Source organism: Doryrhamphus excisus, chromosome 3, assembly GCF_030265055.1.
Source record: "Doryrhamphus excisus isolate RoL2022-K1 chromosome 3, RoL_Dexc_1.0, whole genome shotgun sequence".
Lineage (NCBI taxonomy): Eukaryota > Metazoa > Chordata > Actinopteri > Syngnathiformes > Syngnathidae > Doryrhamphus > Doryrhamphus excisus.
In genome coordinates, this window is record NC_080468.1 from 3,201,790 (window position 1) to 3,226,330 (window position 24,541).

The 24,541-nt window shown below is 39.2% G+C and overlaps 1 protein-coding gene across 1 annotated transcript; it reads left to right on the forward strand.

The window, feature by feature from the left end:
* Window positions 1-8,311: 8,311 nt before the first annotated feature.
* Window positions 8,312-24,317, forward strand: kiss1ra (KISS1 receptor a). The gene is made up of 5 exons (XM_058068746.1): window positions 8,312-8,880; window positions 12,854-12,978; window positions 20,822-20,957; window positions 21,037-21,275; window positions 22,619-24,317. The coding sequence occupies exons 1-5, from the start codon at window positions 8,592-8,594 to the stop codon at window positions 23,003-23,005; spliced, it is 1,176 nt and encodes a 391-aa protein (XP_057924729.1). The 5' UTR covers window positions 8,312-8,591; the 3' UTR covers window positions 23,006-24,317.
* The last annotated feature ends 224 nt before the right edge of the window (window positions 24,318-24,541 follow it).

Sequence of the window (24,541 nt, forward strand, 5' to 3'; positions counted from 1 at the left end):
TCGCTTGAATCATGAATATATATGACATGATTCATTTGTAGCCAGAATTTGATCCTCAAGAGATTCCTAGCCTGCATGCATGAATAGGGACTCAAAATTAAAGCCCTCGTCAATTCAAGCCCAAGCCCAGTTCATTCATTAGTATTTAGTCATTAGTATTCAGTCACGCCAAGTACAAGGTCTTTGTAATGACACTCCTGTTGACTGTTCAGCTACTGGCATAATAAAATAAAATATGGATGGCTTTTCTTTTAGTTAATTAATACATGTTAGAGACACTAGTAACCGGGGACACTGAGCAAGAGATGTGGATGGTACACAATAGTCATCATTATAAGCTGTGCATACACGTTCATGAAATGGATGAGAGAACAGCTACCAGCATGACCAGCATATTTTGTGTTTTCATGCTGGTCTGACCAGCATAGTTGTGTTGGTCCTCCAGACCATAATAGGTCAGCTACCAGCCTACCAGCATGAAAACACAACCTATGTTGGTCATGCTGGTAGCTTTATTTGACTTTTTCCTTCCTTAAACTGTTACAAAGGCTTAAGAATCGACATATAAAATATTTTTTCTATCATATTGGTAATTAATTGGAAATATTTACATATTGTAACATTTATTTCAGTAATTCAGTAATTCAAGTCATCACCTAGAAAATCTAATTTCCTTTCAATCCCCCCACATTATGCACTTTGCGAGTCTTGTCCACTCTCCTGTTTATTTACAGCAAGCAGTTTTATAACACAAACACACACACACACACACACACACACACACACACGTGTCAACTGTCTTTGTTCATGGGGAATCAAATCTATTTTTTTGGACTGTTTATAGGAGCAATTAATGGCTGAATTGTTCTAGATTCCGCTCACCATCATGGTGGCTATAATATGGAAGTCAATGCTAACAGTCCTACTCAATTTTAATATCCTTGTAATTAAGTGGGCAACTGTCCAGCTAGTGCTACATAGACAGCCAGAGGCTGCTGTCTTTAAAAATGTGTTTACTTGCTTGTAGTATTGTGTAAAATACACATGGTATTCATATTTGTGTACACCCTCAAGCAAAGACAAGCATGAAAAACATTTCCATGGGAACATAGGATGCTGATACCACCATGCAACACAAAGAACATAATATTGGTTGCTTCAAGGCATAGTGTTGTTTGGGTAAACACATGGGGCCACAAGACGAAGAGGAGTAGTCAAGACATTAAAAAAATTATATTAATCTGTATATGTATATCCATATATATATATATATATAAATGAATTAATTAATTACTAAACAAAGTGTGTTTTTTCCAAAATAAATATTAATCTAGGCTGCATGGTGGACTACTGGTTAGCATGCAGGCCACATAGCGAGGAGACCCGAGTCAATTCCACCCTCGGCCATCTCTGTGTGGCATTTGCATGTTCTCCCCGTGCATGCGTGGATTTTCTCCGGGTACTCCGGTTTCCTCCCACATTCCAAAAACATGCTAGGTTAATTGGCGACTCCAAATTGTCCATAGGTATGAATGTGAGTGTGAATGGTTGTTTGTCTATATGTGCGCTGTGATTGGCTGGCCACCAGTCCAGGGTGGACCCCTTCTCTCGCTCCAAGTCAGCTGGGATAGGCTCCATTTAGAAATACCACCTCAAATATTAACATACTGTACATACTCAAACATGACATTTATATGAAAAAATATTGCTTTTCTCGCAAAATTTATGGGTGTGGCTTAAACACAGATGTGTCTTATATACCAGAATTTATCATAATTTTGTATTGAGAAGATATTGTGTAATAAAAAGGATTTCTGTGCTTTTATGATGTGCTGTAAAACATATGTGATATATGTCTCGCTCTGTCACACACACTTGTTTCCTTGACAAGTATGCAACCTAAATAAATATGCTTTATCTTTCTTAGGGTTAACAACACAGGCAAGAGCATGTTTTTTTGTTCTGTTTCAGTCCATTAATCTCCATTAAAGAACGCCATCGATCGCGCGAATGTTATTATGTCATATCCCACAAAGATTAGGCCTGCCGATGTCAAAGGTTGCCGCGTTTTTGCCACGCATAAAGTCACTTGTTTAGTAGATATAAGACAGTAACAATGCATGGCAGGAGTTAGTGCTCAGCCAATAATTGTGTCTGCGGATGTGCTGCATGAATTATGTCATTTTCAAAAAGTACATGGAGTTACTTTGGCAGGCTGACTATTCACAGAAATAACAAGCTTGTGTTGTTTTTTGGGAGCATTACCAGACCGAAAAAGGCCAATATTATTATTTATTATTATGTTCAGCCTTTATTTGTGAGAGGAAGCAATATTGTCAGAGAAAACGCAGAATTTGTTGTATTGGTGAGTTATTATTGATCGTTTCTACACCACAGAGCATAAAGGCATCGGTAGAAAAGTGTTAAACTTTAATAAACCACTGTGAAGAATTGAAATATCCTCATGAAAGGATCTGTTTCCACGCTATATGATAAATAACCTACCTGAGCGCTGGTGTTTGACATCAGCAGGCACAGTTATTGATCCGTTCGGGTCTGCATGGCGATGGCGCTCGCTCATTAAATGCACAAAAATGAGTACATTGGATCTCGGAAGGTACTTAATTAACTGAAAAAAGCTGACTAGATGAAACACATGAACATCATTTTAAACACAGTCCAATGCCACAAAATGTAGCACAGAGACCAGGCATGCTAGCTACATTAGCTTAGCATAAAACATACACAATAGTCATAGATAGATAGATAGATAGATAGACTTTCTTTATTGTCATTGCACAATAACACAGCAATGAAATTGCCAACGAAATGTCGTTGCCTGGCTCCCGTATAATAATAAATAATAAATAATAATGTGGAGAATAAATAGATGACATCAAATATGAACAATGTACAGCATAAACAGTAATTTGTCATTGACAATTTAGCAATTATAGTTAATTAATGTTGAGATTTTTGGTCAAAAACTTTTCTCTGAAAACAGCCATTTTTCTCATTCACCTTAAATTGATAATAATTAATAAATATTTGTCATCCTGCATTTAATTGGCCAATGTAGTGCTAAGAGTCCACTGGGCTGGCGCCACTTGGTGCCAGTTCTGATGGACCACTTCTTCCTCATTCTTGCAATGCCCAGGCAAAAGCAACAATATTTTTACTTTTGCAGCTGTGGAATGGCTAGATGCTGTTTTTCCCAGCATGCTTTGCTGTTGTAAAAATGATGACTTTTGACTGTCTTGTGCCTTTCAAGGTGTTGCATAATTGTGCTCTAAAAGTGCTGCCGGTTTTATTCATTCATTCATTCATTTTCTACCGCTTTTCCTCACGCGGGGGGTCGCGGGGGTGCTGGAGCCTATCCCAGCTGTCTTCGGGCGAGAGGCGAGGTACACCCTGGACTGGTCGCCAGCCAATCACAGGGCACATATAGACAAACAACCATTCACACTCACATTTTGGAGTCGCCAATTAACCTAGCATGTTTTTGGAATGTGGGAGGAAACCGGAGTACCCGGAGAAAACCCACGCATGCACGGGGAGAACATGCAAACTCCACACAGAGATGGCCGAGGGTGGAATTGAACCCTGGTCTCCTAGCTGTGAGGTCTGCGCGCTAACCACTCGACCGCCGTGCCGCCCTCTGCCGGTTTTAGTCGTGCACAAATCAATTATTTGGACTTTTGATCTGAATCTGGCACCCGTACTAAGAATGGTTATTAATTTGGTGCAATAGAGAATATTGTTTCTACTTTTAAAATGAAAATTCCAGTGGAGTAGTTTATACTGAAGGAATTGTTTGATCAGGTGTGCCGGGTGGACCAACTGAATACTATTTTTCAAACAGTTCTGCAGGCGGGATAAATGGCACGTAACAGCATATTTCCATATATGATACAGCTTTTGTAGTCAACTAAAATGAATAGTGCAGTCAAAGAGGAGCTCATGCTTCCCGCTTGAGAAAGCATACAACAACTACTGCATTTATTTTAGATGTGGAAAAGAAGCCCTTTAGGACACCTTTAAAGGGCAACACTTCAATGCGTCTTGTTAAAATTCTCCACGCGGCATTGTTTCACTGAGTGGGTATTTGATCATGTATATTAATAATGTATATCATCACTGAAGCTTTAAATGAATAGCAAAGGTAGCTTCATCTCAAATGCACGGCGCATGCATGTTGGGTAAAAAGGAATAGGATCTGTGGAATATTAAAAAGTCTTGTATGAAGATGTTTTCAGAACTTTCTGTGTAGCCACTAGCTACGCACTAATTTATTTATTTGAAAACAATGCATTCATTTTTTTTCATGTTCATATTTAGATATATTTATTAGTGCTTGACAAACCTTATATGTTCATTCGTATTTATTTCATTCATTCATTTATTTTCTATGCTGTTTATCCTCACTATGGTCGGGGGTATGCTGGAGCCTATCCCAGCTGTCTTTGGGCGAGGGGCGACCAGTCCAGGGTATACGAGCATACCCCTGTGACCCTCGTGAGGATAAGCGGCATAGAAAATGGATGAATGGGTAATAACAAAGACAAAACACAGTGAGGGTGCATGTTTTGACTATTTTTTGTTGCCCAAAGACAGCTGGGATAGGCTCCAGCATACCCCTGTGGCCCTAGTGAGGATAAGCAGCATAGAAAATTGATGAATACATAATAACACAGACAAAACACAGTGAGGGTGCATGTTTTGACTATTTTTTTGTTGCCCAAAGACAGCTGGGATAGGCTCCAGCATACCCCTGCGGCCCTAGTGAGGATAAGCAGCATAGAAAATTGATGAATACATAATAACACAGACAAAACACAGTGAGGGTGCATGTTTTGACTATTTTTTTGTTGCCCAAAGACAGCTGGGATAGGCTCCAGCATACCCCCGCGACCCTCGTGAGGAAAAAGCGGTAGAAAATGAATGAATGAATGAATGAATGAATGAATAATAACAAAGACAAAACACAGTGAGGGTGCATGTTTTGACTATTTTTTGTTGCCCAAAGACAGCTGGGATAGGCTCCAGCATACCCCTGCGACCCTAGTGAGGATAAGCAGCATAGAAAATTGATGAATACATAATAACACAGACAAAACACAGTGAGGGTGCATGTTTTGACTATTTTTTTGTTGCCCAAAGACAGCTGGGATAGGCTCCAGCATACCCCCGCGACCCTCGTGAGGAAAAAGCGGTAGAAAATGAATGAATGAATGAATGAATGAATGAATAATAACAAAGACAAAACACAGTGAGGGTGCATGTTTTGACTATTTTTTGTTGCCCAAAGACAGCTGGGATAGGCTCCAGCATACCCCTGCGACCCTAGTGAGGATAAGCAGCATAGAAAATTGATGAATACATAATAACACAGACAAAACACAGTGAGGGTGCATGTTTTGACTATTTTTTTGTTGCCCAAAGACAGCTGGGATAGGCTCCAGCATACCCCTGCGACCCTAGTGAGGATAAGCAGCATAGAAAATTGATGAATACATAATAACACAGACAAAACACAGTGAGGGTGCATGTTTTGACTATTTTTTTGTTGCCCAAAGACAGCTGGGATAGGCTCCAGCATACCCCCGCGACCCTCGTGAGGAAAAATCGGTAGAAAATGAATGAATGAATGAATGAATGAATAATAACAAAGACAAAACACAGTGAGGGTGCATGTTTTGACTATTTTTTTGTTGCCCAAAGACAGCTGGGATAGGCTCCAGCCTATATATCCCATTTAATGTGATCAGAGGATACTTTGTGTTTGAATCTTAAAGTCCTGCAGAAGCGACTGAGCTTTACATGATCTATTCGACACCAGCCCAGGGTGACATAACTTCATTTTATCAAGAGGAAACACTACAAAGTAAAAAAAAAAACTTCTTAATAGCAGCCAGTATTTGAAACACCCACATGATGCAGTACAAGAGGCTGCACTTCACACTCTATTATCTGGTCTCATTGTCAGCTACAATAGAAGGTTTCCACTCCAGTCACACTCTTTATTTCCAGTGAAGTGTTGTATCACCCAAAGTGAAAAACAATGACTTTTGACATCTGCACTTGTAACCCGGTTCCTCCCTCAGTGTACCTGCTGGAATGGAGGTACAAAAGATCAGCTTATGTAACAAGTATTGAAAGGACAAACGTGACCAACTCCTGTAACTTGTTCTTTAGAGTGGATTTCACTTGTGGCCACTCAAGCGCTTGCCATAGAGCAGTGGCCCCAAAACTTTTTACAGTCACGTACCCCTTCAGACAGTTGAACCGGAAGCCACGTACCCCCTACTCATGCACACTTTAAAAAGTCTGCATATTTATTTCCAAGCAAATTGAAGAGGAAAGTTTACCAATCATGATAAAGCACGTTTGTTTAACATTAAGATAAGATAAGATCAGATAAGATAAGATAAGATATGCCTTTATTCGTCCCTCAGTGGGGAAATTTGCATTGCACAGCAGCAAGAGTACAGAATCAGTTAAGCAGTACAAAATACACAATATAGAAAAATAAACAATATAAACAACCCAAGTATTAACAAAATCAACAGTTTTTCCCAGAGTTCTATACAATACAGTATGTAGATAATATGAAACGAGATGGGATACATGACCAGTCTATACATTGATGTCTGTTATGAGTACAACATTTTATAACATTGTCTTATTGTTGTATGAGCAACAAAGGGATGCTTTTGTAAATATCACCTGCTTTACGTTGCATTTGTGTGGGTGTGTTTGCTGTGATTTACAAGTGTCCCTGAATGCAGCCGAAACTTGTGTCCCAGGAGTTCCTGAATGCAATATTTTAGAAAAAGCTGGAGCAGCACTGAGAGCAGTTTGCTAGTTTTGATCCTCCTTGTTGAGTATGAAGTGTCCATTATCTGACTGGAATCATTCCACGGTGTTCTAACTCTAAAAAAAACATGACTTAGTAATATCTAAAATACAAAAATACATACAACCGTCAATAATGTCTCATTATCCAATCTCCAATCAACAGTGACAGGTTTTAATTGGAACGCCAATATAGATGAAATCTTCAAGATGAAACACTCTAAATGCACAACGTGATCATTCAAACTTATTTGTTGATATGATGCACACAGAGCGAGGAACAACTTGCCGCTCTGTCTCCTTCCTGCTGCTCACTGTGGGATGATAAGGTTGCACTCTGAATTTTGAGTGTTAGGCGCTAATTGTTTTTCATTCTTATTCATGTACCCACTATGGCAATTGACGTACCGTACGTTTTGAACCACTGCCATAGTTCATAGTTGTGCACTATTCAACTGTGTGGGATAGTACACATTTGGCTGTATTTTGTTAGCACTCGGATGATGGTTTTGGTGAAATTTTCACATAAATTTGCATAAAAAAGCACCTCAAAATGTTTTTTTTTTAAAAATTAGACATTCATTTTCTATGGCGCTTATCCTCGTGGGTAAGCTGGAGCCTATCCTAGCTGGCTTTGGGTGAGAGGCGGGGTACACCCTGGACTGTATGCAGAGCACATATCAGGCACCTTGCCTCCATGGGTCCCTAAGCAAAATTTCATTTTGGGGCCCTCTATTACTGTCAATGTTGATAAATCACGAACCTACAATAGCGGAAATCTGACATTTAGAGCAGAGAGGCAGTAGGAAACTACTCTCTACTGCCATCTTATGGACTAACTAAAAAAATTAAGTCATGAGTAATTTTACTTAATTTTAGTTTGATTCAATTGTATACTACAGTAATACTTATACGTTTTACAGTTGCATGGAAATTACAATTTGCCTTCAAATGTCCTCTGTGGCATTAATAAAGGTTTTATGATGGCAGTAGTGTGACTCTAGAACAAATAATTTCATTTTACATTATTTCCTACCACAAAAAATGTTTTTGACCACAACTGGAAAGTCGGTTGTGTTCAACTTTTTTGTCATATGGAGTCGATGGAATCAACACTTACACCAAGAGTTGCAAGAGTTATTAAAAAAACATACAATTCATGTACCAGTATATTTATTAGCGACTGAGAGCCATTTCTAATATGTTGTCCATGTCATACGTATACAGCAGTGCTGCTGGGTCAGGATGATTTCTTTCGGCAAATCAGAGAAATAAAGTGTCTTTCACGTGAATTGTTTCACTGATTGAGGGATGAGGTTGCTAGGAGACCCCGTCATCGGCTATTTTTCCCAGAATCCTGCAGCATGTGCATTCAGACTCCCTGCAGGTGTATAAAAGAGTGTATGTTGAAGTGTGTGCATGCCTGCTCTCCCTCACTGTCTGCTCCTACTATAAAGACTCGGCAGCAGCAGCGGCAGCAGCTGGATGGACTTGGCTGTGCTCTCCAGTACAGACCAGGATGTTCCGCCTCCAGCTGGATGTCGCCTTTTCCCTCCTTTCTACATGTTTCCATCCATAGTTTGACCACATATTACTTTTTAAGGAGGACAGTGACACCATGGGGCTCGTATAGATGCACTTATAGACGCGAGGAAGCTACAATTCTGATGGAATATTTTACAATTAGCCTGGAGGGTTGACTTCTTCGTCCTTATCGTCTCCCCTCTCACGTTCTGATGATGTACCCGTCCTCCGAGAGCAACTCCACCGAGTCTATCCTGTGGATCAACACCACAGACGCAAACTTCTCGCAGCATGGAAGACACGACCATGAAGAGCATCAGCAGCAACAGTATCACGAGGAGGATGGAGGAGGGCAGCATCAGCACCCCTTCCTTACAGATGCTTGGCTGGTGCCGCTCTTTTTCTCCCTCATCATGCTGGTGGGTCTGGTGGGCAACTCTCTGGTCATATATGTCGTCTCCAAGCACAGGCAGATGAGGACAGCCACCAACTTTTACATAGGTGAGCAATGTTTGGATGGAAGATCAGCATCTAATGTGCTTCTTCATCACTCAGGTCTGTTGCTATTTCCACTGAGTTCATACATTTGTAAAAATGTTTGGTAAAAAAGTTGCGAGTTTTGAACAACTCGGTCATAAATTACCATCTCTAGTTCTGGTCAGTCCCCTAAATGTGTGTACCAAATTAAGATTAAGATTAAGATATGCCTTTATTCGTCCCTCAGTGGGGAAATTTGCATTCCACAGCAGCGTACAAGAGTACAGGATCGGTTAAGCAGTACAAAATACACAATATAGAAAAATAAACAATATAAACAACCCAAGTATTAACAAAATCAACAGTTTTACCCAGTTATATAAAAACACAGTATGCAGATAATATGAAACGAGATGAGATATATGACCAGTCTATACACTGAGATCTTGCTAGTGAGTTAATATGAGGCATTATAGAAATACGTCACATAGAACTTAATATATCGCATTTAGAGCATTAATATTGCACGTGGAGGTTGATCAGATATTGCACAAGAGTAACTATACTGAAATATACTAAATAAACAAGTAAACAAATTCCCCCGTGATTCAGCTAAACGCCCTAATGCTACAGTGCGTGTTTTGTATTGTGCCTTGAGTCGTGTGAGAAATTTTATATCCAACTTAAGCGGTAAAGCTAACAGGGTTTCATAACAGCGCCATCGTGTGGTGATTATGTCAAAAACATAATAACACAATCTCTGTGTGGAGTTTGCATGAGATAGTTTATACAAACAAATACAGTTATTTCGTTTGTTTCTTTTGGCTTTTTCCCTGATTACAGGGTCGCCACAGCGGAACTTTTTGATCCGCATAAGTCCAGAATGCTAACCACTAGACCACGGCAGGCTCGAGCAGCAATTTTGCAAGACTTGTTTGTTTCTTTCGGCTTTTTCCTTGATTACGGGGTCGCCACTGATTTTTGGCTTGAGCCGGATGCCATTCCTGATGAATACTGTTGGTGCTTACTAGTGGAGATTCAAACCCAAGGTGTCTGATCCAAAGTCCAGAACGCTCAAACAAATACATTAATTCATTCATTTTCTACAGCTTATCCTCACCAGGGTCGCGGTGGGTGCTGGAGCCTATCCCAGCTGTCTTCGGGCGAGAGGCGGGGTACACCCTGGACCGGTCACACAGGGCAAATATAGACAAACAACCATTCACACTCACATTCATACCTATGGACAATTTGGAGTCGCCAATTAACCTAGCATGTTTTTGGAATGTGGGAGGAAACCGGAGTTTCAAACTCAGATGTGTCAAACTCAGATGTGCCCCACCACGTCCTTTTATGTGTCCCACAAAAGCCTGGCAATAATATGTGCCAAACATGCATTTCACCTTTTGGAATATGAAAAAAACACAAATATCTGCTGGTTCTGGTGGGGAACTGCCCCTAAAGTAGAGCTGGTAGAGGTGCGGGAACTACATGACTGCTGATCATTGCTAATTTCTAGACACCAAGCAAATATGCACTCTAGTGGCTGTGAGCTGTGATAATCTGATTGGCTGCTAAAGGTGATGCCATGACATTCTCCATCATCTCACCTTTGACCCCAGTTACTGTTGCACACCAGAAAGGAATGGAAGCAGAATAGTAACAAGCAGTGACACTCCACACTGCATGTAAAGTGTGCAAGAAGCGCATCCTTAGGGAGGTTGTTGTGAGTATTGCGGATGACATCTGGAATAACATACCCAAGGCCAGCATTTTAATATTCAACATCATTGAATTCTACCAGTGCTTCTCAAATAGTGGGGTGTGTCTCCCTCGGGGGTGGGGGGTGGGGGGGGGGGGCGTGAACCGTTGGAAAGGGCAGGGAAGACTTTTAATATTAGTGCATTAGTCAATTCTGTTGCATCGCTGGTTTCAGTTTTAACTTCAGTCTGTACAGTACAGATAAATAAATAGAAGAAAAAACACAGTTTGGCTATTCTATTTCAAGTCAGGGGGGGGGGGGGGGGGGGCGACGACAACATTTCTGTCCTCCAGTGGGGGCATGACAGAGAATAATTGAGAACCACTGGATCGTAGCAACCGTGTAACAACTGCGCTGCACCTCTGTGACTACACTCTGATTAGATCACCACACTGTATGGCATTCTTTTCCGCCTATTGCATACATTGTTCACTAAAACTTGTTTTCTTTTGCTGTTTCTGTGGTTTGCCATCACATTTCATTACCCTGTAACACTTTTTTGTCCACTATGGACCGCTTTTAAAAAAATCTGGATGTCTTATTTATTAAGAATAATGAGAGCAGAGGATGGAACAAAAGAGCATACAAGGAAGCAAGCAGGCAAACAAAAAGAGAATGAACAGAGCAGAATAGAGGAGAAGAGGAGGAAACAACTGACACGTGATTGGAGAATAAAGACAGAGAATGAATCATGGCTTCATATAAAAGGAAATATCGGAGAGGAAAGTGACCTTCCTTGACTTTTACAGTAACTTGGTGATGCTTTGTATGGGTTCTACTTAAAGGGACAGCTCATATTTTTTGACATGAAATGGGGGGGGGGGGGTATGTATGTATATATGGTATGTCATACAAATTCATGTAAAAAAATATGAACTATCCCTTTAAAAAAAAACCTGGTTGTTGCCATAGACAGTTTTTTCCCCAAAAATCATGGAAATTATATTGTCATGTAATTCATTGTAATGTTGAAATTATTTTTGCTAAATGTCCTGTCAAACTTGAACAAAAAAGCCCATTAATAATATGAATTCAATTTTCCATGAATTCATGTGTATTGTCATACTTTTTAAGGGTCATTTCATTAAAAAAAATCTGTTTTAAATTTATAATAAAAAATGTGAAAAATGCATTGGAATGTAATTCTTAATAGTAATTGGTATTTCTTTAAAAAAAAAAGCAAATGTAGCAATTATTATTTTAAAAAATCCCTATAACAAATGTAGCAAAGCATCCATAGCGTCCATTTCCATTCATTTCTGTTAATTATAAACATTGTAAAATGAATAAAACTCCATATAAAAAAATACATATACACATATATTAGGGCTGTCAAGGTTAATGAGTTGATGATGCATTAACAGAAGTGAATGCTAGTTCCGAAATTGATATCCTTTTACATACAATTTTATGTAGTTATCGTTGTAGTTGTAGATCGAATCTTTTACCACAAAGAGATTTCCCGTAGTTATTATCGGAAAAAAAAAATTGACATCTGTGATTAAATGTGATTAATTGTGAGTTAACTGTAGACAAAATGTGATTAATCATGATCAAATCTTTTAATAGACCCTAATATCTATACTATACTATACTATACTATACTATACTATACTATACTATACTATACTATACTATACTATTGTTCCCCTTTTTCTGATACTATATGGGAATGCATCAAAGTAAGAATTGATTACCTTATTGATTGTTGGTCTGTATTGATTTTGTGCTTTAAATTTGATGTTGTCCCTGTCATACTTTTAAAATAATAATTAAGATAAATTATATTGCTAAAATGTACTTGCACTGCTAATGCTAGCGCTGCGAGCTCTTCAGCGATAGTCACATTGACATAAGCCCCCAAGTAGCTATCCTGGGCTATGCTTAACGTTAACCAGCAGCTGGTACCCAAATTTAAGCTCATAGTTCAAAGCAGAAAATCAGCTGAGAACAGCTTGCATCAAGGAAAAAAAAACACTTGATCAAAAGAAACTTCAGTTCACTTTGACAGGTTGTAAATTGTAATTAAATGTAACATAAGCAAAACAATCTGTTAAGTTTAGTGAAATTAAAATCATGTTTGCTCATTAATTTCATAAAGCCTTGGCAAGAGGTCTATACCTGGCAATATGTACTGTTACTGTGATGTTTGTCATTGTTGCCTGACTTAGAATTGGTATATATATTAATGAACACCAGGCATTCTTTGTGTTGTTCTGTTTATTCCCTATGCAGCAAACCTGGCTGCCACTGACATCATCTTCCTGGTTTGCTGCGTCCCCTTCACGGCCACCCTCTATCCTCTACCTGGGTGGATCTTTGGTAACTTTATGTGCAAATTTGTGGCCTTCCTGCAGCAGGTAACAACTCAAAATTATGCAATTCTGCATAATTTTAACAATTCTGCATAAACACCACACCAACATGGTCACCATTAGCGCAGATGGCGTGCAGGTGTAGACCGTGACCTGTTGCGACAAGGAACAACTCCACTTACATGAGTGTTCAATTAAAAGCAAAGCGTAATGAATTACAGCAGGTGCTACGATGGTCACAATGTCATGTTATGTTGCCACCCTGCAATTACGCACAAAATATCCTCATTATTTTTTTATACCAAGATCGACTCCCTGCTGGGGAGGCTGGACAAGCTGGAGAGGCAACATCGCTGCGATGCTGGTACCACGCACACACAAAAGGATTCATTCAATCACAATTCAGTGCAAAGATATTTCCTGATGCAAAATGACATATACTGTAGTACATTTCCAGGAAATGACCACTCTTTCTATTGAACTCTTGAAGTGTCTCGGAGCCAGCCAATCAGGTGACACCAGTCTTAGAAAGAAAATAGAAAAAAATACAGAATTAATCCAAAAGTAATACATTTACGAGAATAAAGTTGTTAATTTATGAGAAAAAAAAATAATCCAAAAGCAATACATTTACGAGAATAAAGTTGTTAATTTATGAGAAAAAAATTTAATCCAAAAGTAATACATTTACGAGAATAAAGTTGTTAATTTATGAGAAATTTTTTTTAATCCAAAAGTAATACATTTACGAGAATAAAGTTGTTAATTTATGAGAAAAATTTTTTAATCCAAAAGTAATACATTTACGTGAATAAAGTTGTTAATTCAGGAGAAAAAAAATTAATCCAAAAGTAATACATTTATGAGAATAAAGTTGTTAATTTATGAGAAACAAATTTTAATACAAAAGTAATACATTTACGAGAATAAAGTTGTTAATCTATGAGAAAAAAATTAATCCAAAAGTAATACATTTATGAGAATAAAGTTGTTAATTTATGAGAAAAAAACATTTATCCAAAAGTAATACATTTACGAGAATAAAGTTGTTAATTTATGAGAAAAAAATTTAATCCAAAAGTAATACATTTATGAGAATAAAGTTGTTAATCTATGAGAAAAAGAATTTAATCCAAAAGTAATACATTTACGAGAATAAAGTTGTTAATTTATGAGAAATACATTTTAATCCAAAAGTAATACATTTCCGAGAATAAAGTTGTTAATTCATGAGAAAAAAACATTAATCCAAAAGTAATACATTTACGAGAATAAAGTTGTTAATTTATGAGAAACAAATTTTAATCCAAAAGTAATACATTTACGAGAATAAAGTTGTTAATTTATGAGAAACAAATTTTAATCCAAAAGTAATACATTTATGAGAATAAAGTTGTTAATTTATGAGAAAAAAACATTTATCCAAAAGTAATACATTTACGAGAATAAAGTTGTTAATTTATGAGAAAAAAATTTAATCCAAAAGTAATACATTTATGAGAATAAAGTTGTTAATCTATGAGAAAAAGAATTTAATCCAAAAGTAATACATTTACGAGAATAAAGTTGTTAATTTATGAGAAAAAAAAATAATCCAAAAGTAATACATTTACGAGAATAAAGTTGTGTGTGCGATCTCCCCGTGCATGCGTGGGTTTTCTCCGGGTACTCCGGTTTCCTCCCACATTCCAAAAACATGCTAGGTTAATTGGCGACTCCAAATTGTCCATAGGTATGAATGTGAGTGTGTGACATCAGCAACAACCCGCAGAGGGCAGGAGTGAAGATATCACTATCTACTCTATCTGCTCATAAATATGTATGTGTTGAATATGCCCTCACATTAATCTCAGAAGTGCTGAAAAAGAATGTATAAGCTTGCCTGCGGTGTCAGGCAACATAAGAAGTATGAAAGCGATGAAAGCTTGCCTGGAGATAACAATTTGTGGATCAGTAAAAACCCACAGCTTCATCTCAACTTTGACCTGGCTGACCACAAATCAACAGGCGGTTTGTTAAGACAGTTGAAGCAGCGCTTGAAGCGACGGCCTTGATAAGTGTCTGCTAAAACGCATCAGTAGAGACGTCTCTCTGTGCTGTGCTGAAAGATACCACGCTACATTCTTCATTCTACAAATATCCTTCTTCTGCAATTTTATTAATTACCATGCATCAGCTTTTTTTTAAGGACATTTGTGGCTTATTTTTGCTGAATATATTATTCTCCCATTCAGGCTTCTTAGAGCATATCGTTCACAAAAATTAATTGGATTCTTCTATGTTATTATGGGTGGCATGTGGATGTAGGCGATGCATTGTCAATGAGTGTTACAGAATGACATATTAGTTTTAAAACTATTCTGTGGTGGATTTCAAGATATTTTATTCCATTTAATTGGATTTTGTACAAAATGTACCTGTAATTAGAAGAAGCAGATGTATTTTGGGACTTGATTTGACAAAGAGCAGTGGATGCTCTGGGGTCAAAAGTAATGAGAAATTTGTTAACAATTTCCAGTGAGGCTGCACAGTGTAGGAGTGGCTAGCGCGTATGTCACACAGATGGGAGACAGGAGCTCAATTCCACCCTCGGCCATCTCTGTGTGGAGTTTGCATGTTCTTCCCGTGCATGCGTGGGTTTTCTCCGGGTACTCCGGTTTCCTCCCACATTCCAAAAACATGCTAGGTTAATTGGCGACTCCAAATTATCCATAGGTATGAATGTTATTACAACATTGGTTCTGTTGCTGCTGTGTGGTGCAATGTACTAAATGTAGTAAACATTGTTGCAAAGTTTAACTGCACAGACAGTTGACAAATAGTCCAATTACAAGCGTAAGATTGACTTGCATTGGATTGCATGTAAGCGGAACCAGAATGACTTCTAAAGGTGAGTGGTTGGATGCCAAAGGCTGTGGGATCAATGTGAATTAAATATGAAGGCCTTTTAATTATTAAGTCCATACTGCGTTTTCCCACATTCGTACAAGTGAGACATAAAACAAATCAAAAACATCATTTATTCTCTTTCAAACGGACGAGTAAATTACACAGAGATGGCGCAGTTACGGCGGGTTGGTGTGGGAAGGATGGAGCGGAGAGGTGAGGATAGGAAAGGAAAGGAAAAGGAAAGGAGAGGAGTTCCGTGCCCACATTTCACAGCAGGTCTCATCACTGTACTGTCATCATGACCCCCCTTTCATGTTTTTTTTTTTCTCAATACTTATTTGGTGCTGGCAAGCCACTGGAGGCTAATGGCTGCTGGCTTTATCTTGTCAGAGAAAAAAAAAAACATTAGAGGGACGACATTAGAGCTTATTTGGAGAAAGGAGAACTTTTGACCTCTGATTCCACGCATCTGCTGCTGCTGGAGGTGTTTTTGAAAACACATGACAGCATGAAACATATCAAATATGGCTTATACTTCCATAGGAAATCATGTAAATTCAGTGAATAATAAAAATGTAAAATCAACGGTATAGGCACTGCTGAAATTAGAAGCATCTGGTCCAGTAGGCAATGTAGGCAGATGCTAAGCTCGGCGTGGCCTCCAGGTGTGCCAAAAAATTGGGAAAAAAAAAAATCACCTTCTATATAATTATGGTAAAACTAATTATTACTATGAACTCTCAAAATGTGAAAGCTCACATTGAATGTAAAGCAATATCCAATGAATATGGCTATAAATATCCACGTATACATGGACCCAAATATTCCAATTCCATTCGGGTTATTTGCTCAAACGGTAGGAATCTAACCTTTGTATACACCTCATTCCGAAAGAAAAGTGCCAATCCGAATGAATATATAATCGGATTCACAGGGGTGGAATATTCCTTTCCCCAATCAAAGTTGTCAGACTGCGTTCTTCTTCGTGGTGTTTTTCTTCTTCTGTTGTTTATTGGCGGTTGGCAAGCAGCTTTGGTGTGCATTAGCGCCATCTGTGGAACAGAATCTAAACCCTTCTATACGCCATTCACAAATCCAGTTTTATTAAAAAAGAAAATACATATCTATATAAAACATGTGCCGAGTTTAATTATAAAATATTAGCAAGATTGAACTTTATCTTTTCCTGTTCTCGGGTGCGTTCTTTCAGCGAATGCTGAGATATGACGTAACACGCAGGTCGAGACGTTCTTTGATAAAAAAAAATGGCGAGCAATCAGCACTGGACTGCTGCGGAAAGTTTGTTTTTGATTCAAATTTTAAGACTGGACGAAGGAAAAACTGGCAATACGGAGTTATTCCAACAAGTGAAAGAAAAACTGGAGGAAGTCGGTATCACGTGATGTTGGCGTTTACGCTTTACTGCGCATGCCCCATTGACTATTCTGGTTGATTATAATGGCGCATGTACGTAGACGCGCGATTGGAATATTCCTTTCCATGTATACCATTGCTTTCGGAAAGGTCATTCGGAAAGATTCCATTCGGAAAGAGAAAAACCCCTTCATGTAAATGTGGCTACTGATAACAAATACCTCTCAATCTCTTGTTGTCTCCTGGACTTTAGATGGGTTGGTGGTTCCTTCTGTGTCCAGATGGTCACGCTTGTCACTCCGAACCTCTGTGCTTCATAGCTATAGATGATTTCTCCACTCTTGTCCAGCCTTTCAGTCCTTCTACGTAGAAGAAGGATGAGGTCTAGGTGGTGTTTTCCCACTCCTCTTTCTGGCAGGATTTAGGCCACAGGATTTGGGCTTTAGTTCATTCTTCCTCCGCTCGACTGCTGTATGCGGCTGGTTGGGCTTTGGACTCCAAGGTGGATCTGTGCTTGGTTGAGCTTCGTCTGGGGTTTTGATGCCCTGTGGCCTGTGGTGAATATCCTGCCGTTGGGCTTCACTCGACTGATTTGCCCTACCTCGGGGGAAGTAATCGACAATGCGAGGCCCCTCGCTAAGCTCTCGCTGACACTTTTTCTTGCTCTGGTGAATCTTGAGACCCTTCTCTGATGTTGTCTTCTTCCAGCCACATATGAAGCTTTGCAGCTTGTGTCCTGCCAGTGGTGTTACTCCGACAATTCCTGTGCTGATCATTTGATTCGTAGTCGCTTCTGTTCCAAGGTCTTTTACCATGTTGTCTGCAGATGATGGACCACATGGTCTTGCACCCCCGCTAGTAAGTAAATTCAAGTATTATGCAATGTTATCAAGGTTCTACAGGATGCTATCAAGGCACGATTGGAAGCTGTCTCACGCACTACTCTTGAGGAAGAGAAAAAAGCAAAGGAAAACATCAATGAGCAAATGAAAAATATAACTGATTGGATCAGAACGTACAAATGAACGATGTGATCCTGACAGGCCTCCAAAATATATTCAGGTCAAAAGTCCAAAACAGAGGAGAACCAGATGGAATGGATGGTCCTTCAAAAGAGCAACAAATTGCCAACTTCCGACAATCAAACAAGGTGGATGTAGATATCGACACTATCGATACTTGCATCCCATTTTATGGCGGCAACAACAGCACACCCAGTTAAGTTCATCAACAGGGAATTAAAAACTGAATTGCTGAAAAAGAGGGTGAAGCTGGCTGCACGGTGGACAAGTGGTTAGCTTGCAGACCTTACAGCTAGGAGACCAGGGTTCAATTCCACCCTCGGCCATCGGCCGTGTGGAGTTTGCAGGTTTTCTCCGGGTACTCCGGTTTCCTCCCACATTCCAAAAACATGCAATTGTCCATAGGTATGAATGTGAGTGTGAATGGTTGTTTGTCTATATGTGCCCTGTGATTGGCTGGCGACCAGTCCAGGTCTACACGAATGAGCATCTGACAAAACGCTGTAGCAACATCACACAAGACCTGAAAAGGCAGAGAAAGAAACAAAGCACTTGGAGCACCGACGGCAAAATCAAGCTAAAGATGTGAAAGATATCAATTATCTGCATACATATTATACATCATATTACTATGACAACAAAGAAAATGGCAGCTACAACCCACAAAGAAAGAACCATGCAAATAGAAGGATGATATTCAATAACATTTGATTAATCATGCAGGGCCTGCTCAACAAAGGACCGGAATTAGGAACCCAGATATCTACATTCAATGGCAATGCAGCACAAAAGACGGATAAGAACAGGAAAAAAGGCAGAACTTATAATAATAATAATAATAATTGTGACTTCTTTGAGTGTATTGAAGAATAATATAAATTGTGAATTCATGGGCCGAGTGGTTAGCATGTTGGCCACACAGTCGGGAGGTCAGGGAGACCTGGGTTAGATTCTACGTTTGTGTGTAGTTTTCATGTTCTTCCCGTGCATGCGTGGGTTTACTCCGGGTATTCCGGTTTCCTCCCACATTCCAAAAACATGCTAGGTTAATTGGCGACTCCAAATTGTCCATAGGTATGAATGTGAGTGTGAATGGTTGTTTGTCTATATGTGCCCTGTGATTGGCTGGCAACCAGTCCAGGGTGCCCGATGACAGCTGGGATAGGCTCCAGCACCCCTGCCACCCTCATGAGGATAATTGGTTGATTGATTGGATGGATGAGTGTGTGAATTAGTGCATATTGAATACAGGAAGTGAACATATGTATTAGCTATTGACTACTCCTTTTCGTATTGTGAATTGTAACATAAGCATTCAACGTAAACTGTATACATGTGCTAAACAAATCAAACCATTACCAGTACCATATGGCAGTACCATAAATTAGCTGTTGATGGTTTTAACTGCAGGCTTTGATACTGTTGGAACATTCTGCTGCAAATGCTTTCAGATTTTTTTGAAACAGAAAAAAAATGTGGCATTGCATAAACTTCAGCAGAATAAATCATATCAGACGACACATACTCAATGATGCATTCATGCATTTCCTTTTTTCCTTCTCGGCCTCCTCTTACTTTGCATCTTTGGAAGGCTCATTCCGAAGGAAAAAAAACGCTGAACAGACAAGTCACCAGCAGATAGGTAAATACTGTAAATCAGTCACCTGCAAACTTTGGATGAAATCTGTGTGATGGAGCTTGACAGTGAAATGCTCAACGACCTTATAGCGGAAGCAAAGATTTGTTATTTGCCTTTGTGGGGAGAGTGCTGATTGCATTTCAGCATTCCCGCAGGTAAGTAGGGGGGCAGCATTTGTCAGTTTTGCGTCATATTATGGCTCGGTTGGTTTGTTCCACAAAATGGTTTATTTCACAAGGCAATAGCCTGTGAAAAGTTTGAGGTGAAAATTTGTCAGACAGTTCAAGTTGAGATAATTTTGCATTTCATTATTGCAGCCAATAAGAGAGAAGAGGGATGTCATATGGTAATGGTAATGGTAATGGTTTTATTTCATTTGAACATGCATCAGATTACAATTGAATGCATCACATAATCAGTTCACAGTTCCACATGTCCAAAAGGAGTAGGAAGAAGCAAAGCTTATTAAAGCTCCATCTAGTACTTTTACAATCAGTAACTGTTACATTTGTTCACTTCCTGCTTTCCTAATATAGTTTAAGTTTTTTTTTTTTTTTTTCATTTCATTTGTGTCGCCTTCTAGGATTGTGGTCAAAATACTTGACATACATATACAAACATATACTACTAGCATACATGTACATACAGATACAGATATAGTCGGCCTTCATTTATAGAGGTTAATTGGTTCCAGACCGGACGCCTTAAATAATGTCATATAGAAAACCTGTTTATGACTTTGAAAATATTGTTTTTAACATTATTAGGGCCCTGTAAACATAAAATAACACATATATAGTCCTATTCTGCATCCTTTACACCACATTACACAACTCATATGCTGCCAGGACTCAAGAATAGCGAGCTAACAAGCCTTGAAATAATTTCTTCCAAACTTAAAGAGCCAAACAAACCTTTACCACTTCCACATAGAATAAGCAATGGATATTTTTTTGTGTTTTAGGTGACCGTCCAAGCCACCTGTATCACTCTGATGGCAATGAGCGGTGACCGTTGTTACATCACCATCTACCCCCTGAAATCTCTCCGCCACCGCACGCCCAAGGTCGCCGTAATTGTCAGCGTCTGCATTTGGATCGGTCCGTCTGTGTTTATTATCTCTACTGGTATTACTGTAGATGGCAACTTTTAGAACTTAACATTGTTGTGGTTTATCAGGCTCCCTTGTCCTGTCCACCCCAATCCTGATGTACCAGCGCATCGAGGAGGGCTACTGGTATGGTCCAAGGCAGTACTGCATGGAGAGGTTCCCTTCCAAGACTCATGAGAGGGCCTTCATCCTCTACCAGTTCATCGCCGCCTACCTGCTGCCCGTCCTCACCATCACCTTCTGCTACAGCCTGATGGTGAAGAGGGTGGGCCAACCCACCGTGGAGCCGGGAGACAATAACTATCAGGTATGGATCAATGGCTCTGGGATGCATCACCGTGGTAACAAAGGCTCCTTCTATCGGTTATCAGCGGTAAACAGAACGACTCCGACAAAGCCACAAAGTCAAAAGCGTCAGTATACTCACTCGTGCGTGAGCAATGTCGAAGAGTCGTATGACGTAATAACAGTCAAAACCCTTGTGAACACAATGTTGATGCGTATGCCGTCAATGCGATTGCTCCTCTCCGCACCACCGCAGTTAACCATGATAACTACCACCTTACACAATTGAAATGACTCATAATAATCCACAAAGTCAAAGACCACAATACACTCTTGTACGAGCACGTGTGCAACATAGATTAACTGTATCATGACTGCGATTGCTCCTCCCAACAGTTATTAATGATAACTGTCATCATGAAATTATCAAAATAATCCACAAAGTCCAAAGCCCTCAGTACAGGTGGTCTTGCAAAGCGTATAATGTGTATAATGTATAATGAGTCATATATAGCATAATCAATGGAATTGTTCCTCTCACCTTTTTATTAAGGATATTGATGTATGGATCAATACTGAACTATCGACATTTCCGGTACCGCTTCTGTGCTCTAAAATGGATCCACAAGTGCAAATATTAATACTTTTTACACGTCAGTCATTTGAGGTAATGTTTGTCTGAAACATTTGTCTGTTGAAACAATGACTTATTGTGTGAATTGTAAATAAAGTTTTCATTATTTTTGTAGTTTGTAATAAATAATTAATGATTTTATTATTTTACAGATTTTTTATATATTATATATATATATATATATATATATATATATATATATATATATATATATATATATATATATATATATATTTTTATATATATATTTTTTTTTTTCAGATATATATAGATTATGAAGGCACTTCAATTCAATTTACCAGACACATGAGGTGAATTTGTAGTATGTAAATATCGGTATCGGAGCGATATTGCTGATACCAGCCGAGTATCAGTCAGTACCTTAGTCAGTATTGAATCAGAAAAAAAATTCAGTGGTACCGCACACCGTTACTTCATGATTATTGACATCTGGCACAACAAAAATAAACAGAACGACTCAAAATAAGCAACACAATTAAAGCCTACAGTACACTAACCCATGAAAGAGCACAGAGACACTTTGTAAACTAGAAATAAACATCAACACCTGAAAGTAAGACACAAAGTCGTACTAAGACTGAGGTGTTTAATAAATGTCAAAGAGCAGTGTCCTCAATCTACGAGTGGTGTCAATCTGACTTCCCACTTTTCTTCAAAACACCATGAACATACAGGAGGAATTCCATGAACTTCTTTGCTTACATCCTCAGGTCAACCTCCTGTCCGAGAGAACCATCAACATCAGGAGCAAAGTCTCCAAGATGGTGGTTGTGATCGTCCTACTCTTTGCCCTCTGCTGGGGTCCCATCCAGATCTTTGTCCTGTTCCAGTCCTTCTACCCCAACTTCCAGGCCACCTACGCCACTTACAAGATCAAGACGTGGGCCAACTGCATGTCCTACGTCAACTCCTCAGTCAACCCCATCGTGTACGGCTTCATGGGTGCCAGCTTCCAGAAGTCCTTCCGGAAAACATTCCCCTTCCTGTACAGGCACAAAGTGAGAGATAGCAGCATGGCATCGAGGACGGCTAACGCTGAGGTCAAATTTGTGGCGGCAGAGGTCGGTAACAACAACAATGACAACCAAGTCAACTGAAGGAGCCCGATAATGGAACATCTGGCTGATTTCCAAATGAGAGATAACGCTGTTCAACATGGAGTAAAGCCTCTTAATCCAAAAATGAGACAAGCCGTCATGCACAAAGGACACTGGGATCATTTGCCGACGGGTCCCCTGCCAAAGCAGGCTGTTGTTGGCACATCTACAACTCAATAAGCAGCAGAGAGGGATTTGGCTACTGTGTAGTGTTGGACATACTTGGTTTGTCAAACTATAAGGAACATAAGGAGATCTTACATCAGATGGGTCTTTCCACAAGGTTGCCACACAAATATGTGTTCATGTGGTTTACATCTGACTAGACCATGGATACCGTGGACCACGGTTAAAGGGTTGTTTCTGCAGTGAGCAAGTCTATGTGGACCTACAAGGAGCTGATTATTTATTATTATCATGTATCCACACTTATGTTGACGTTGTCTCCAATTTAAAGGCATTCTAACATGTTTTTGTTGCTTTATTTTCACATGATTGTCTAGTACAGGGGTCGGCAACCTTTACTATGAAAAGAGCCATTTCACCCACTTGCCCACTAAAGAAAAATAGCCTGGAGCCGCAAAACGTTGTATGTTTAAAACAACATTGGAGGGAAAAAAAAAGACGAGTTGGAGTACTCTTGCTAGTACTGGAGATAAACTTTTGTTTTTAAATGAGCTCTAATTTATTTTTTAGAATCGTCAAATAACTCATTAATAATAATTAATAACTCAAATAACTCAAAGTATTACTCATTTCCCTTCATGTTAACCTGTCAGAGAGAACTGGATAGCATCCTGTCTGCTCATTCAGTCACCAGTCAGAACTCAGTCAGGATGCATTCATGGTCTCACACAAAGTTGGATTTTTGTAAACTCATAACAAAGACGTGCATTTTCACCACACGGGTGCTAAAAAATATTCAAGCATTGCAAAGGGAGCCGCAACAAAGAGGCTGGAGAGCCACATGCGGCTCTGGAGCCGCGGGTTGCTGACCCCTGGTCTAGTACAACAGTCGGTCTGGCATTTCAGGAGCGCTTTAACTAATTACGCCATCCCTATACATCAATAAATGTGAGTGTTTCATTGACTTTGTTAAAGAATATTGGTGTGCTTATCTTATTTTTACTCTTGTATGACAGTTAAGAATGATAATATGTGACATAAATTAAAGGCCTTATGATGGCCACAGCTGGGACTGCAACAAATACAATCAATTACCATTATTACCCATGAGGAAATTTAAATAAAAATATTTTTTTAAATAAATATTAGGGGTGCAACAATACACAAAAACATACATTTGCACCAGAATCAACACACCTTTTTTTAATAGAATTTTTGAGTACAAGAAAATCACCCCAAATTGGTGATACATGTGGTGGTGGTGAACAAATCTTTCTGTTTAGGAATGGAGAGGAAAATCATTGTCAGAGGAGTCTGACGGTGGGGTGGGGGTAGGGGGTGGGACAGGACAGAGACATTTAAGACACAAAGAGTCCTTTCTATCGTGGAGCAGAACCGCATGACGTCATG